This window comes from Neopsephotus bourkii, unplaced genomic scaffold, assembly GCF_033783945.1.
Source record: "Neopsephotus bourkii isolate Nb327-2 ecotype Australia unplaced genomic scaffold, CSIRO-AGI_Nbou_v1 NB_673, whole genome shotgun sequence".
NCBI classification, from domain to species: domain Eukaryota; kingdom Metazoa; phylum Chordata; class Aves; order Psittaciformes; family Psittacidae; genus Neopsephotus; species Neopsephotus bourkii.
The window spans coordinates 2,204,464-2,220,721 of NW_026901172.1; the positions used below are offsets into that span (position 1 = coordinate 2,204,464).

General features: G+C 41.4%; 1 protein-coding gene across 4 annotated transcripts; it reads left to right on the plus strand.

The window, feature by feature from the left end:
* The first annotated feature begins 1,416 nt into the window (after positions 1-1,416).
* Positions 1,417-14,999, plus strand: USP1 (ubiquitin specific peptidase 1). 4 transcript variants are annotated; one of them, XM_061353432.1, is made up of 9 exons: positions 1,417-1,566; positions 1,942-2,178; positions 3,267-3,407; positions 3,801-3,908; positions 4,461-4,621; positions 5,485-6,206; positions 7,255-7,425; positions 8,563-8,764; positions 13,393-14,999. In XM_061353432.1, exons 2-9 carry the CDS (start codon positions 2,011-2,013, stop codon positions 14,120-14,122), a joined length of 2,403 nt encoding a protein of 800 aa, XP_061209416.1. In that variant the 5' UTR covers positions 1,417-1,566; positions 1,942-2,010; the 3' UTR covers positions 14,123-14,999. The 4 variants fall into 4 exon arrangements, with proteins under 4 accessions (XP_061209416.1, XP_061209415.1, XP_061209417.1 ...); XM_061353431.1 differs by lacking the exon at positions 1,417-1,566 and adding an exon at positions 1,578-1,702; XM_061353433.1 differs by lacking the exon at positions 1,417-1,566 and adding an exon at positions 1,578-1,702 and having other exon boundaries at positions 1,942-2,174; positions 3,284-3,407.
* The last annotated feature ends 1,259 nt before the right edge of the window (positions 15,000-16,258 follow it).

Here is a 16,258-nt window from a genome sequence, read left to right on the forward strand (position 1 = left end):
TTAACACCAGTGCTGAAGAAGTGTGACTGACACATGGAGCTCCTTATTCCTCCAGAAAAAAAAAGATGAATCTTTAATAGATTTCTGACCTTTTGGGTCAACATTACATTACATAGCATCACAACAGACAGAGGAGCAGATCCATGGTGTGTAAAAAATACTTACTCCAGCAATGCCTCCATCATGTTTCTCCCATCTCGCACTGTCCAAGCCCTGCCAGAGAAGAGCTGTGAAAAATGTAAGGCCTTATGATCCTATGATTCTATATGGAGTAAATACCGTGATCTTCAGAGCCAGATGTGTTTGTGGAATATGGAATCCATTGCATGTGTAAAGACAAGAGCTCATAACTCACAGCAAGTGAAGCCACGAACAGATGATTGAGGTCTTTAATCATAAACAGAAAAACTGTGTGTGCTGCAGATGCTCGGTGACAATAGGTTTAAAATACTTAATTCTTTTTATTAAAAGAAAATGGAATTGCATCTCTCTTGGGTTAAGCATAGAAAGCACTGCCGGAGGAAGGTTTTGGGAGCCTGAAATTCACTTTAGTAGATTTCCAAGATGGATTTTACAACCTCTCATTAGTTGGACTGTCCGAGATGTTTTTACTCAAAACAAAAAACAGTTTTAGTCTGGAAAAGGAAATAAAAGTCTCAGCTTTTCTGTAGAAAGGGGCCTTTGTAAACAGTGTGATGAATCTGTAGCTACCCCATATGCATGACAGGCAATAGGTGTATTTACTCCAAGCCATCCTCAAGAGTCACTGGACATTGCTTACACATAAAGGCTGTCAGCGAACCTTCTGTGTAAAGAGCAGAATGGAGTCATCTGTATTATTTTCGCACATACCCTCTTCTGTGAGCCTACCGATCCCTACACTAGGATTTTTTCCAGCCTCAACAGCCTCGGTGAAGTCTGTGATTTATTGCGTTCCTCGCGGCTGTGCTGCGAAAGCCGCTTAGCGCGGATGTGATGGGAGCCGCGAGCGTAAAGCGTGAGCTCCGAGTGCAGAAAAGCGCGGGCAGCCCACGCAGCCTTATGTTATATTACGTATTTAGAAGACAGCGCTGCTCCTACCGCGGCCCGCCCCCGAGCACTCTGACACCGCCCGCCATTGCCGTTTCCTCAGCGGGCTCCAACGGCACCGCCGAGCGCCGCGCGCCTCTCGCTCTGATTGGCGGAGGCGGCGAAGAGGCGGGGCTACAGCCGGAGCAATCCACCGCCGTTGGAGAGGGGGGCAAAGAGGGGTATCTCTGCACAATGGTTCGTCCCAGCCACCTTCCCATCCCCCTCCACGAGCCTGAATCCTTTAGGCTGGGCTGTTACCGGCGCTCGCGCGCGCCTACGCAGGACCCCATGGGCTGGCCTGCGGATTGCCTGACTGCAGTGACGGAGACGCGGCTCAGCACTGCCCGTGCAGAGGTGCCTCTCGGCTCGCCGCAAGCTGGTGTGAGACTCACCGCCTGCCCTTCACCATGGCCCTTCTGTTCTGGCTGGCGCCGGCAGTGGCTTTCGCTCCGGCGTTTAAGCCGGGCGGCCGCGAGCGCCTGGGCGCGAGGAGGGGTGAGGGCTCGGGTCCTGGCTGCTCGGAAAACGCGCCAAGTTTCCCGTGGTGGGGAGAGCGGCGCCGGGGCTCCCCGCGGTCTCCATGGCAACCGGCGGGCCCCGGCGGCGGCCCGCACCGCGCCGGCATGTAGCGGTGAGGAGAGGCGGCCCTGCCGGCCGTCCCGCTGGGTCCGGGCCCGCTGTGCCGTCCTCGCCGGCGAGCGAGCGGCCTCCCGGGCGGGCCGGGCCCGGTAGGGTCGGAGGGAGGTGCAGGCGGTGCTGCTGAGGAGGGGGGTGTCTGTCGGGGGGGCCGCGCTGTGCTCCAGCGCCGGTTGGTGCTTCCCGCACGGAAAGTAAATGGTGACTCTCGTGTGTGGTGTGTGTGTGCTTCAGGTGTGAGCGCCCATTGCAGCTTCCCGGCCGCGCTGGCCGCTTGCCCCGCTCCCCTCCGCGCCAGGAAAGATGCCCGGGGTGTTGCCGAGTGACAGCACGGCGAGAGGGAGCCCGTCGAAAAAGAACCGGCTTTCGCTGAAGCTCTTCCAAAAGAAGGACACGAAAAGAGCCCTGGATTTTACGCAGTCGCAGGAAAATGAACAAAAGAGCGCGGAATTCAGAGGCTCCGAGATGTACGTAAGAGTTTTGCTCTCGATAAGTGTTTCTGGGTCTGTTGTGAAAGTAGTCTTGATAGCTCAGTGAGTCTGATGCGGTGGATAAACAACTCTGCTCCATCCAGTCATTTAAGTGTTATATCCTCGTATAAGTATGTGCTCTGACATGTAGGAAATAAACCCTCAAGCCAAGTTAATCAAATTGTACTTGCTGTTCACTGTAACAAATGCCTCTGTTTTAAGAAAGTGAGTTTGCCACACTGTGGATGTTTAGTTGGCATAAGCTTTTTGGCGACTTGAAGAAGTTACCTTATTTGAGGTTACCGTAAGGCAGTTATTCTGATGCTGAATTATTTTAAGCATATGAAAACTAAGGTTTTGCAAGATGAGTTCTCATACAAAAATACTCCATTTCAAGGTTTATTTCTTCTGCAAGTAAAAGAATTGCTCATGCAGGTTACTGCCATTCATTAGGTTATTTTGAGCCCAGAGTGAATCTGGCAACTCATTTCACTGCAGCTAGTGGGGAAGGTTTAGTGGGAAAAAATGTTTAATCATGGTGAATTACAAATGTTTCGGAGGCTTTAAACTTCGGTTTTGTTGGTCAGTGCAGTGCATTAATCCCTGTGTGTAATGTGCCAGGTTTATGGGTTCCCCACTTCCTCTTTTTCCCTGTTTTTAATCCTTTTAGTTTGCATACAGATATGAAGTGATGTGAACCTGGAGCAGGAGACAGTAATAGGAAGTATGTGGTAGGCACGTTTTTCTTAGTGCTGCCTTAAGAATGAACAAAGAAGATACAAAAGTGTTCTGAAGAGAACTTTTTTTGTTCCATAAGTGGGTCTCCTGGTAGTTTTTGACAAATACCTATTGGAAATAAAGGCAGATTTACCTGTAAACCTGTCTGGTTTTGTGTAGGTTGCTGAAGAGAGAGCCTGTGTTTGAGTGCCCACAGTAGCCATATAGACACTCTCAGAAACACTGACATTATGATCTGTGTATATTAGTAATGAGTTCTGTAAGCTAGCTCTGAGGTGGTGGATGGCCAGGAGGGAGTTTGTGCATGCACACCAGGAGGAGTCACTGTCAAAAACTATCTCTTACACACAGTTTTCTCTGCTTAATAGTGATCAGGTTGTTCCTGCAGCGCAGCCTCCCTCGCTTGTTAGCTGTGAGAAGAAAGACAACATGTTGCCTTTTGTGGGCTTGAACAATCTGGGTAACACTTGCTACCTTAACAGTGTACTTCAGGTAAGAAAATGTTCAGTAGGCCTCAAAACCATGATTTTCTTTTGGATAAGCGCAAGTGAATGAGATCTGGAGTTTGATATTGCATACATGCCTGCATGTATTATGAAGGGAATCTAATTACAGTGGGGAAAAGATGATATTGTAGGTGCTGGGCACCTCCCTGCTATGAATAGTCTGCATCTTTGAGCAACCTGCTCTAGTGGAAGGTGGCCCTGCCTGTGGCAGGGGGTTGGAACTGGATGAGCTTTAAGGTCCTTTCCAACACAAATTATTCCATGATTCCATGTTCTTTGCATGCTGTGCAGCCCTGGGAGATGCAGTGCTGGTTTGATCATAAGCGTGGATATGTATGTGAAGTAACTTCTTTATCAATTATTCTCTTGTTGCTTTCAGGTATTATATTTTTGTCCTGGCTTTAAAACTGGAGTAAAACATTTATACAATGTTATTTCAAAGAAGAAAGAATCTTTGAAGGATGAAGGAGAGCAAAAAGCAGAAAAGGTAACATCTCACTACACATTCTTTTACTTGTACTTTTGGGAGTGAGGCTGCAGGCTCGGAGTGTAATGAAAATTTAACTCAATTTAACTCAAAAAATCTTGCAAATAGATTTCTTCTGTTTGTAAGAAGTTTCGCAGTTTGGTTTTCTACAGTGATGCATACCATTATATATTTGTTTTGAACTTGTATTCAGACTTGAGTGTCTTGTATTCAAATTTCACTGTCTGTAAACTTGTAAGCACAAGTCTGGAGTTTAACAAGAAATTCTGTTAAGCTCTGATATCTCACCATGCTTCTGACATGAAGATAATAATGATACAGTGCTTTTGAGTGGATGGAAATTAGGGTTTAGTCAAAGAAAGTTTGGGTTTTTAAGATAATGGCTGGTCTGGCTTTTAAATTTTCTACTGGTAAAAGAGCAGTATAATGTCTGAAACTCACCTGCTTCCCCCAGCAGAAAAATACTCCAACTTCAAATGTCTGCTAAACTAAGTGAGGGTAGGAAAGAACAAAGTTGTAAGTATCTGTACTCTTCTTATGTTGTTATTACAGGGAAATTGTAAAGAAGATCCACTGGCAAGTTATGAACTAATCTGCAGTTTGCATTCACTGATCCTTTCAGTTGAACAGCTTCAAGCCAGCTTTCTCTTAAATCCAGAAAAATACACAGATGAACTTGCTACTCAGCCACGAAGGCTACTGAATACCCTCAGGTACAGATTATCTTAAATACATTGTCAGAATTTCCCCTGAATTTTTGAGGTCATTATCATTGTACAGAGCAGCATTAGAGACTCATGTAATTTAGATGGGCTTAAATTTAGAGTATAGTTGTAAGAAGTGAGTTTTTTTTGTGTTTATTTACCTCCATATCATCATAAACTTGAAAGTAAATTTTAATTTTCTTGGAATCCCAGCCTGGTTTGGGTTGGAAAGGACCTTAAAGCTCATCCAGTCCCAGCCCCTGCCACAGGCAGGGACACCTTCCACTAGAGCAGCTTGCTCCAAGCCGCTGTGTCCAGCCTGGCCTTGAACACTGCCAGGGATGGGGCAGCCACAGCTTCTCTGGGCACCCTGTGCCAGCGCCTCAGCACCCTCACAGGGAAGAGCTTCTGCCTAAGAGCTCATCTCAGTTTCCCTCTGTCAGTTCAAAGCCATTCCCCCTTGTCCTATCACTAAATGCCCTTGTAAAAAGCCCCTCTCTGGATTTCTTCTTGGCCCCTGTAGGCACTGGGAGCTGCTCTAAGGTCTCCCTGGAGCTTTCTCTTCTCCAGCCTGAGTAAGACCACCTCTCTCAGCTGTCTTCATAGGAGAAGAATAGAATTTAAATCCAGCTAAGCCTTAAGTGTCTAAATATTCTCACTGACCTGAGAAGGACTGATGCTGGGTAGCAGCTGAATGTGTTTAAATGCATAAGGCTGTAGTTAACCTTCCTATGTCTGCCTGCAACAAAGAAGACTTACCTCTAGGTTGGGAGAGGATCCTCTCCCACTTTTATATTTAAACTCTCTAATTTAAATCTCAGATCACATTAGCCAGTTAGCAGAGTGTAACTAGTCTTCATTACTTTTACTAGAGAGCTCAACCCTATGTATGAAGGCTACTTGCAGCATGATGCCCAGGAAGTTCTGCAGTGTATCCTGGGTAACATTCAAGAAACGTGTCAGCTACTGAAGAAAGAAGAATTGAACAAACTGCCCCTGGAAGAGCCTACAGCTAAACCAGAGCAAAAACATAACCCAAATACTGAGAGCAATGGAACTGGCAGCCCTGCTGAGGAGGAGGAGGAGAACACACCAGGTAGCCACGTTGGAGAGACAGCTGAGGACAAGCTACTCAAAGGCAATGGGAAGAGAAAAAGTGATGCAGAGGGTGGCAATGCAAAGAAAAAATCCAAAGTATCAAAAGAGCAAATTGCAGCAGAAGAGAATCAAAGACAAACCAGGTCAAAGAGGAAAGCGACAGGAGAGAAGTTAGAAAATCACACCGATGCCATTGCCAAGTGTTCCACTGAAAATGAGAGTGCAAAGCCAACACAGAAGAAGTCCCGGCTCAGATTAAACTGGTTAAAATCTTCATGCAAACAGCCTAGTATTCTGTCTAAATTTTATAGTGCAGGAAAACTAACTACAAACTTGGGATCCAAAGACCCAGGGAAAGAAAATGATGACTGTCAGCTGGAAGAGTCATCTGTAAAGTGTGAAAATGGCAACAGTATTAAAGAAGAGTATCATGAACCTGCATCTCCTGTGGAAAGCCATAATGAAAAAGGAACTGAAAAAGAGCCAAACAAGGAAGGTTGGTGACCAAGTGTATGGGCTTAAGATTATTAAAATTAAGAAGTTAATCTGTGTGAGAAGTCAGCCTTCAGACTGTAGCCACGAGAGCTCTCCAAATACAAAATTACATTCTCAGGAATTGAAAAAGATTTTTATGAAAGAGAATTTATTTTTAATACATGTCTGTAATTTATTTTTTTGTAACTTGACCTGTTTAGCTCAGATATTAAGAGGTATTTCTCTAACATTATGTAATTGTTGTACAATATAGATAAAAACAAAAGGCAGAATATTACCAATTTGTATTATTGTCATCCATATAAATAGCAAGTGGATTCAAGGTGTAAAGGAATGTTACTGTCAGGAGCAAACAGACTCAAACCCCATGGGCTATTGCTTTGCTTTCCAAGTCATTACAAACACTATCCTCTCCTTCCCTCCCTACTTTTTAGTCCCGTATTTCCAACCTTCCCAAGAACTGGAAAAGACAGTGGATGTATTATACATTCAGCATATTATATGCCAACTAGCTGGCAGGTGTGGATTGTGTTCATGTCAATGAAACAAGATACTTTTGAGGGAAGGGCCTTGGTATGAATTCAGTACTTAATAATTTGGGGCTTTCTGATTCACCTGCTAAGTTTTTATAAATTTGAAGGAATACAGAATCTTTTGAGGGCTGCATTTCCTCAGCAAATGTGACCAAAATTGGCCAAGAAGTTTAGAAAGTATTGGAGAGAGGCCTGAGAATAAACAGAAACCACAGTGTGGTGTTCCTTGGGCAGGCTGACAGTCCATACTAGAGAGTGCATTGAAGACAAACAGGTTTTCCAGAGTGACACCATGACACTTCAAGTATAAAACAAGAAAGTAATCTTAAAATAAATTACAGTTTGTTGGCCAAGAGGATCCTTGTTTACTGAAATGATACTGTGAAAATTGCGTGTGGTTAATCCCAAGAAGGCCACATCTGTAACACTTGATTTTCCAAGAGGGATACCCAGGTTCTGAAATACCTTTTGAATAAAATGCATCTTGGTAAGTGATGTGGTATATACTTTCTCTAGGTACAGATCTGGCTGTTTTTGAACTAGTGGAGAAGCTATTCCAAGGCCAATTGGTTCTGAGAACAAGATGCCTGGAGTGCGAGTGCTTTACTGAAAGGAGAGAAGATTTTCAGGACATCAGTGTTCCAGTGCAAGAAGATGAGCTTTCTAAAACTGAAGAGAGTTCTGAAAGTAAGTACTTATCAAGAGGGGTTGTGATACGTGTTTCTGCTTCAGCCAGACTCTGAGGAAGGATAGTGCCATGGTTATCGGGGAACAGTGCTCCTGTTTGTGCTGGTTAAAATTAGCGGCCATTCTCTTATCTCTTGTCCTGATTAACTTTAGACTTTGGAAACACAGTGCTGATAATGTAGACAGAGCTTGATAGCATTAAAATTGTTTCAGACCTTACCACAGAACACAGATTGCTGACAGTCCTTCACTTATGCACGTTTTCCTGCTTATAAATGGGTATTTTATTTTGGTATTCCCTTTCTTCATGGATAAGAAATTCTGCTTTTTCTTCATTTTATACAAAATATTTGGGTTTTTTTTTCTCAAAAGAAACGAGTATCCAGTTGAGTTTTTTGGTTAATTCACCATAAAAAGTACTTTTTTCCAGTACTTTAGACTGTTTTCACCTTAATAGTGGGTGGTTTTTTATGTTTCTAAATGTTTGTCCTCTGGTATCTTTCACAACTATTAGTGATCCATACATATTTTTATAGTTATTTTCAAAATTAAGCATGGGAACAATGCACTTTTGACAGCCAGAATTTTAAAGAAATTAATTCTAGTTCCCACCAACTGAATTTGGAACACCTTTTACTATTTTTTGCCCTCCCCTTTTGCTGAAGGACTCCAGAGTAAGGTGTGTGGTGCTGTTGGAGTGTGAAATGCTCCCTGCAGCGGACGTGATCTGTCACCAGCAAGTGTAAACCTTTTGGAGGAGGCAAAATGTAGAAAGGAGAGTGAATTTCCTGCTTATTTTGGAGGTTTCCTCTTAATGAGTGAAATTCTGGTCTCAAATACATGCACCCAGTTTTACAGATAGAGCAGCAGAATTAGGTGTGTAATCTGAAGACAAGCTTTGGGAAAACCATTGATTTTAAGGAATGACATCTATTGATATTTTCATTGCTTCCTGAAATGATTCAGAGATCTGGAACATCTTCTGTTTCATGCATATTGACTGTTCTTTATGTGGTGTTGATAGCACGCTTTGAGCATGTCTTAGCTTGACATACTTTGTTTTGTTGTTGTTCTGGTGGGATGCGTTGGAAATGTAAATAATAGCATGTCTGCAAATGTAACGATTCTCTTTTATAGTTTCTCCAGAGCCAAAAACAGAAATGAAGACTCTTAAATGGGCAATTTCACAGTTTGCATCAGTGGAAAGGATTGTGGGAGAGGATAAATACTTCTGTGAAAACTGCCATCATTACACAGAAGCAGAACGCAGCCTTTTATTCGATAAAATGCCTGAAGTTATAACAATTCATTTGAAGTGCTTTGCTGCTAGTGGCTTAGAGTGAGTATGCAGATTGCCTATATTGTGAAACAGTGTGCTGTTGGAAGGGAGATCTTACCAAAAGAGGTGAAAATGTCTTGCAACTTTTCCAAAATCCCATTCCTAGATTGAGTGGGATGCAGCTTCTCATTTCATAAGTGTTTTCTGTTGTTAGAAGTATTGGCAGAAATTGCCTCCAGGAAAACTGTTTTGTCTGTATTCTTAACAACAGCCTGACATCCTGATGTTTCTGAAAACTTTTAGTATCACCTGTGTGTGAGTTTAGAAGCAGGTTTAAGTACTTGAGCAGCAGAAGGAATGAGAGCGAATCTGAATTTCGTGGTTGTAGCTAGTGTTCTGTGGTCTCTGAGTGCGAGTACTAAAATCCAGGGGGAAAATATCAAGAGAGAAACATTTTAGAGTTAACACACACTACCAGTTCCTTTAAAAATACAGTAATACCGTTGATACTCAACTACTGAGCAATCAGTTTGATGTTATGTCCTGTAGAAATCCTTATTTTTTGAATGAGATTATTCTTTGAGTGTCCTTTGTATTTTTATTATTAGGGCTTTTTCATATTTAGGAATAATCTTTGGAAGGGAGAGAAAAAAAAAGATGAGAAAACCCTTGTCCCTACAGTACTGTACACAGATGAAACCATGCCATGACAATTTCTGCACAGCATTTTGCAGTAAACTCTTGTTTCTTCACTGAGTTTCCATGAATGAAAAGGCTTCATCAGGAGAAACTTCTTCTAACTACAATATTCCCCCAGATCCTTTAGCAAATTCTTAACCCATCAGTTGTGTTCTTGAGAGTGACTGTACAATTCCAGTAACATTCGCAGACTCGGCCTGTTTGCAGCTTCTGGCATTGAGTAGACATAACTTTTGCTATCTGGAATAACTTTGCTGGTTGCAGCAGAAGATAAACTGGGGCTGGTTTCAGCATCCCACTGTCTGGCTTCTGCTTCAGAGAGCAGCTCCTGTTTATGACCTTGATGGCTAATCTAGTTCTGAGCCTTCACACTGAGCTGCTTGTCAGTTATTTAGGCACAAATTTGCCTTCTACCCACCAGGTTCCCTGAGCTTTGCATTTCCCTGGTGGTTGGCTTTAGACCTTCAGAGCCACCTAGCCAGCAGGAAGTCTGATGCACGAAGTATTCCATGGAATTCAGTTTGTTTCCCCAGTATTTTAGAACTGTATTTCTCCAGTACTGAGGTGTACAGGACCTTTGGCAGTGTACAGATACCAAGTACAGGTTGAGATGATTCGTCAGAGGATGCTTTATAAGCAAGTGCTAGTAACTGCAGTCAATATAAGTAAGATTTGTAATATAACTAGTGTCAAGGATAGATTAAGATAATTTTTACAGGTAGTTTGCCCAAATTGTTAAAACTAGATTTCTGTCTAGTTTTTATTTATATATAAAATCTGGGTTCAGTATTCGTTTTTAAGAGTATCTAGGTTTCTGACAAAGTAGAAAGGAAACTTACTCTGTGCAATGTCTGCTCAATTCTCTTCATAGAAGTCCAGGGTTGTACAAGCAAAATTGTCTTTCTATTGCTCTACATAATATTTGACTGTCACAATGAGAGAAGTTGTACGCTTAAAAAATCGTATTGCTATGGTTGAGGAGCCCTTGATGCGAGATGGTGTCCTGCTGTGATTATAGGCTATTCAAAAATACAACCCCAGATATCCACTTGAAGGGAAACCTGAATATCATCTTCACTTTGTTCCTGTATTTGCTACTTTTTGCTTCTACAAGGCAGTACCTGCAGCTTGCAGGTTAACCAGCCATCTCCTGAATCACTTACCTCTTCTTCTGTCCTCGTAATGTTAGGTGCTTGCTCCAAAATACTTAAGACCTATATCCTGCTCAGGTTGAATCCAGTCTTGTGCTGTTCCTCGTGTGTCCTCTGAATCATGTCATATGTTTTCTGCCAAGTGTTAGCAGCCAGAGATTAAGGAAGTAAGAGTGGAAAACCGAGATGTAGAACTGGAGTCAGTGACGAAGCAGAAGCTGCTTAGAAGATTCTTTCCTCTTTCCCAGATTTTGGCTTGGAATTTTTTATCTTGGACAAAACCAGGTCACTTGTAAACATCTTGATTTGGAGTAATAAAAAAGCCCAGCTGCAAATCAAGTGGGAAAGAACCGTGGCCAATAAAACAGAACACTTGCTTACTCCATAGTATCCAGTTACTCTTAGAGTGGTTTTTGAACAATGAGCTTTGATTGAGCTTCCCCAGACTGACTTATGTAAACTTAAAATATTTATTGTAAAACTTACTGCCCTTTTCATAGATGAGATGCCAATGGTTTATCCTAAAAGTAACAGCACACTGTTTTCCTTAAACTAAGACTTAATTAAGAATCTTCATACAGCTTCTCTCCATAAAAATTCTGCAGTCCTGTCTGCTGCTCAGTTGTGCTCTACTGAGTTTTCCGATGACTGAGTTTTAAATAAATAAAGAGAAATGGAGGAGAACAGTAATGTGAGTGTTTGCAGGTAGATTGTAGAGATTTGCTTTATCTTTTCTAGATGCTGGCTTGCAGAGTGTTTGGTTTACTTAATAAAGCAGCCAGTGTGAAAACTGACTTGCCTGGGGATGAGTAATTCTCTTTGGCAAATGTGTGTGTGGTGAAAAATGTGCTAGGCCACGTGTACTCAGACTACAGAGCTATTAAGAAACGTGTAACTGGTAACAAAGAAAGGTGTAACTGGTAATAACATCTCATTAAGCGTTTCCACTATATAAATCTAACAACTGTGAGAAAATCAGGTTGTTGTCTTGTGAAATGCTATCAGGAAAGAGCAGGTGACGTTTCATTTCTTTCAAGAAAGGTTTACTTGGTTTTGTTACAGTCACATTTCCTAATGAGTGACAGCAGTGCCTGTGCCACTGTAGATCCTTTATTTGGAGTATTTCACACCCAAGTGTGTTAAAAGTGTTGCAGTAGAAACAGTTGAAGTCTTTAAAGGTGTGTAATAACTTGAGGTATTAATTCAGTACCGTGGATAAAGTTTTGCTAATTTATGGTCTCAAAAGATGCAGTTGCAAAAGTCAAGTTTGTTGTGTATGAACTGTGCATCAGTCAGAGGAGGCGGAGTACTTGGCATGCAATTTTTCTGTCTTCAGATTCTTATGATTCAGAAGAACAAAAAGCTAATAGGAAAAGATTTCCTCTCTTAATTCCTCCTCTCCAAATCTTTCTGATGCTGGATCTCATTCAGAAGGTAGAGCCTGTTTTTTAATGTTTTCTGTCAATATGATTGTCACAGTGTGCTTGAGTGGAACTGGATTTCTGATCTAGAGTATCAGCAAGCAGTTTCTCCGTTTTCTTCTGAGTATCTCTATTTCTGGTTACTACAAATAGGGATTTTCAGAAGATGTCTTGTTTCTCATTAGGTCTAAAATGAGGTTTCAGGTAACTAGATTTGAGTGACTGAGAACATCTGTGTGTGTGTAAATGTATTTATAAGTGTTTATGGCTGTGAACATCACCAAAATGTTTAGAAGCACAGCAGGATCAAAACTAAACCCAGGGAAGCAAAAGTAGTAGGTTGTTATTGCAGTTAATGCTCATACTGTTACACCATATCTGCAGTTCCCTTGGATTAAAGGCAGTTATTCTTTCTTACAATAAAATACAAGTTGGATAATAGTAGGTAGCTCTTTGAAACCTACGTTTTACAGGCTTTGTCTATATCCCCCTATACTTTTCCCTACAACACCCTAACAGTTGAGTAAAGCTGAATCAGCGCTGAAATCTATTTGGATATCATAACACATCATTAAATAAATAGGTTAATTAACTGATGCAATATCTTGCTGATGCAAGATGTAGATCGTGTAGGATCCTTCAGGGAGTCTTAATACACAATAAGGTGAAAGTCCCAACACTTTCCAAACTCTTTAGAAGATCCTTATTGTAATGAGAAGACTTGAACTTTTCTCATTGTAGATTTGTGCACTGTGAACAAAACGCTAATTATTTATTGAATTACATGCTTTTCCAAAATAAATCAGCTAGGTAATTGTCTAAAAACTGAATAACACAGGACAGTTAATGTAGACTCTGTAGTAATAAGGAAGTGTTATAACTTCCTCATCCTTGGGTAACCATTGCGTTACCGCTGGCACTAAGGCTGAGAGAAATAGCTTACTCTGTTCTTTCTAAGTGACATTAAATTTGTATTCCTTTATTTAGTGAATGACTCTTTCAGAGGCTTGGGAGGGGAAACAACCCTGCTTACTTCAACCTTGGATGTTGAAGAGGTTTTTGGTTTGATTTGTTTTAAATCTGGCAAGCGGGATGGTGTCAGTGCAAGTGTTCAGTGGTAACTGAACAATCAGGGCAACTCTTTAGCATCACTACTGAGACGTTAACTTTAGTTGATACTTCAGAGAAAGGGAATCTCCTTAAGTATTTAAAATGCAGATACTAGGCTATAACATTTAACGTTATAGACACTTGTAAAAATGTCTTTTCTGAACAGGGACATAATAAGCAACTTGAAAAGTGAGCAACATCTAGTCTTTTTAATAGAAGAATATAGGTACTGCTTTAAGTGGCCCATATATTGCACTTATTGCAAGCTGTTGTGGCAACAGGTCTTAACTTTATCTTTCTTCTGAAGGTTTGATTGCTATGGTGGACTATCCAAGATAAACACTCCCTTGTTGACACCCCTCAAACTCTCACTAGAGGAATGGAGCACAAAGCCAACCAATGACACCTATGGATTATTTGCTGTGGTAATGCACAGTGGCATTACAATTAGCAGTGGACACTACACAGCTTCTGTCAAAATCACAGATCTCAATAGCCTGGAGCTGGATAAGGGAAATTTCATCACTGACCAAATGTATGAAATGATTAAACCAGAACCACTGAACGAGGAGGAGGCGAGAACTGTTGCTGAAGACTACGATGATGGCGAAGTCTCCTTTAGAGTCAATGGAAACACACAGCCAGGTAAAGTTCTGAACAAAAAGAACATGGAAGCTGTTGGACTTCTAGGGGGGCAGAAGAGCAAGCCTGACTGTGACCTCTACAACAAGCCAGCTAACCCAGAGAAGTTCCTCAGTGTAGTTACTGAGAACAGAAATCCTGACTCTATCAGCAGTAACGGAGGTGCAGAGTGCAGCACAGAGCACAGTGAACAAAATGGTGTTAATTCTAGTGGACTAGAGAACAAAGCCCTGTACGTGCTGCAAAGCCTGAAAGAGTATGAAGGGAAGTGGTTGCTTTTTGATGACTCTGAAGTCAAGGTGACAGAAGAAAAGGACTTTCTGAATTCCCTTTCTCCGACATCGTCATCTACATCAACTCCTTACCTACTGTTCTATAAGAAGATTGTAGAGTGATACTATATTTTGACTGTAAATATCAGGGACTTATATACACCGTTTGGTCTGATTTGCATCAAAACTACCTGGAGGAAGCAGCTGTTCTGTTTTTGAAGCTACTGGATCATAATGTTTCTGGTCTTTTTTTTGTTTGGTTTAAGTGGCTCAACTTGAATTAACAAACCGTGACATAGAACGAACTTACTTAACTCACTTAATAATAACTTTGATGCTGGAGAATAGTGATCTTACCTTTTAGAAATACCAACTTGTATAGTTCCTAAAGGATGCTTACAGGACACGGTAGTGGTTTTAACACAACTCTAGCTCTCAGACATACCTATTGTATTATTGGCTTTTTCTTTTTTTAATAAAAGTTATTTGTATTCATATCCTGGAGTAAATGTATATTAACTAGCAGATTTCATCAGAGTTGTGTATTTTTGTAACTTGGGAAGTAATGCTTCATATTTAGTCTTTGGGTAATCAACGTGGTTTATTCTCCTTATTCAGTTCTCTACGGCTCCGTGCAACTCAAAGCACAAGAGAAGGGTCTTGTAACCTCGTTTAGTGTCTTGGGAGGAACTGAACTTAATAGAAATGTTTGAATGGTCTAATCTGCATCTTGCTGCATAGGTGTTAATGGGCAACGTGTAAATAGGTGTGATTAATACTTCCAAACAGGGGGAGCGTGTAGTGTAATTAAAATAATTTTGTACTTTTAAAGCCCTCTAATATGCATATCTGTTTGAGTGGGTTTGGGCCTTCGTGTGATCCTCTAACAGTTCATTTGTACTTGGAGCTCACTGAAACGTGGGAAAACAGAAGCATTTGGCTTTGATGCTTTGTTAAGAATGTATATATATGAAATAAAAACTTTATGATATGCATCTGAGATGACTAAATCAGCCTTTTGTGTTTGGAGAGGGAAGAGCAGAAAGTGAAAGGGGTTGGGCACTGTTACAGAAAAGAGAAATGGAAGATTTAAAGTGCTGCAAGAATAACCTTCTGGTTTTTAACTGATTCTTGTACAGTGTGTCCTAATTTGATGACTACAGGTAATGCAGGGAGAGGAAATGGATTATTGCAAAACCAATTGAGATGTTTGGCAATAAATAGAGGTTAAAATCCCAAATCATCTTTCAGATGCTAAAATGTTTGAATCGTATACATGGCAGACAGTTAAAAATGTTTAAAATAGGACACTAGATAGGGTGAGCTCACTTCTGCTGCCACAGGATGGATGGAATGACCTGAGGTACCGCTGCAGAGACACGGGAAGATGGGCAAGATGTGAGTATGCCCAAGTTTTCTGGAAACATTTAAAACTTTTTCAAATACAAACTGATTTATTCATAGGAAAAGCCCTGGAACCCCCTGCCCTAGATTACTCTGCAATCCTTAGATTTTTACAGTCTTTTATTATAATGTAGTGTAAATGCTCATGACAAGTATCTGTAATATGTTTTCCATCTTCTAGTGGACCTCTGATTTTCTTGTACAGGCCCTGCTTTTGCAGCATATCCTAGGGGATGTTGTATTACTAACGTATGTTTCAGCCTAGAGAGCTTGTCCTGTCCATAGAAACAGTGTAAGAAAGGCTGGACTAAATTTAGAGTGGCTTATGAACTCCTGCTGAGTAGGTGTCTGTAGTACTTTACTTATCTTCTGAAGAGGAGGAAAATCTGGCATTACAGATACACTCTTAAGACCTCTCCTTTTTCCAAACCATTGCCACCATAATACATGATTTCATGCTCTTAAACCAAGGAACAGCCACATAACAACAAACAGCAGTAACCTTACCTTGCAGGGATAGCCAAATCACAGTTAGAATGCTATTTGTTACTGCCTGCAGTGGGGGGGGGGTGCTGAATTTCAGCCTGCAAATGAAAGTTTGTTTTTCCCCACCTGACCCAAGAATTACGTTTTTCCATTCAACTGCAGGAGCAGGAAATGTTCCAAGGAAACAAATACCGTTACATTCAACAAAACACACTGGCTGTGGTGTCACTGGAGAGAGACCCAGCTGTATTCTGTCACACTGCACAGCTTGAGAGAAATGCTCTTTGTAGGCAGTGAAAACACGATCTGCTGGAATACACCGAGTGAAAACACTCCTCTGGTGTATGGAGATAGCAGGGGGGGATTTTT

Bases quoted from the DNA above. Each gene is read 5' to 3' on its own strand.
- USP1 (XM_061353432.1), top strand. From the start codon at position 2,011: ATGCCCGGGGTGTTGCCGAGTGACAGCACGGCGAGAGGGAGCCCGTCG. The intron at 3,909-4,460 runs GTAACATCTCAC...TTGTTATTACAG, and splicing joins GAGAGCAAAAAGCAGAAAAG to GGAAATTGTAAAGAAGATCC. The intron at 7,426-8,562 runs GTAAGTACTTAT...TCTCTTTTATAG, and splicing joins AACTGAAGAGAGTTCTGAAA to TTTCTCCAGAGCCAAAAACA.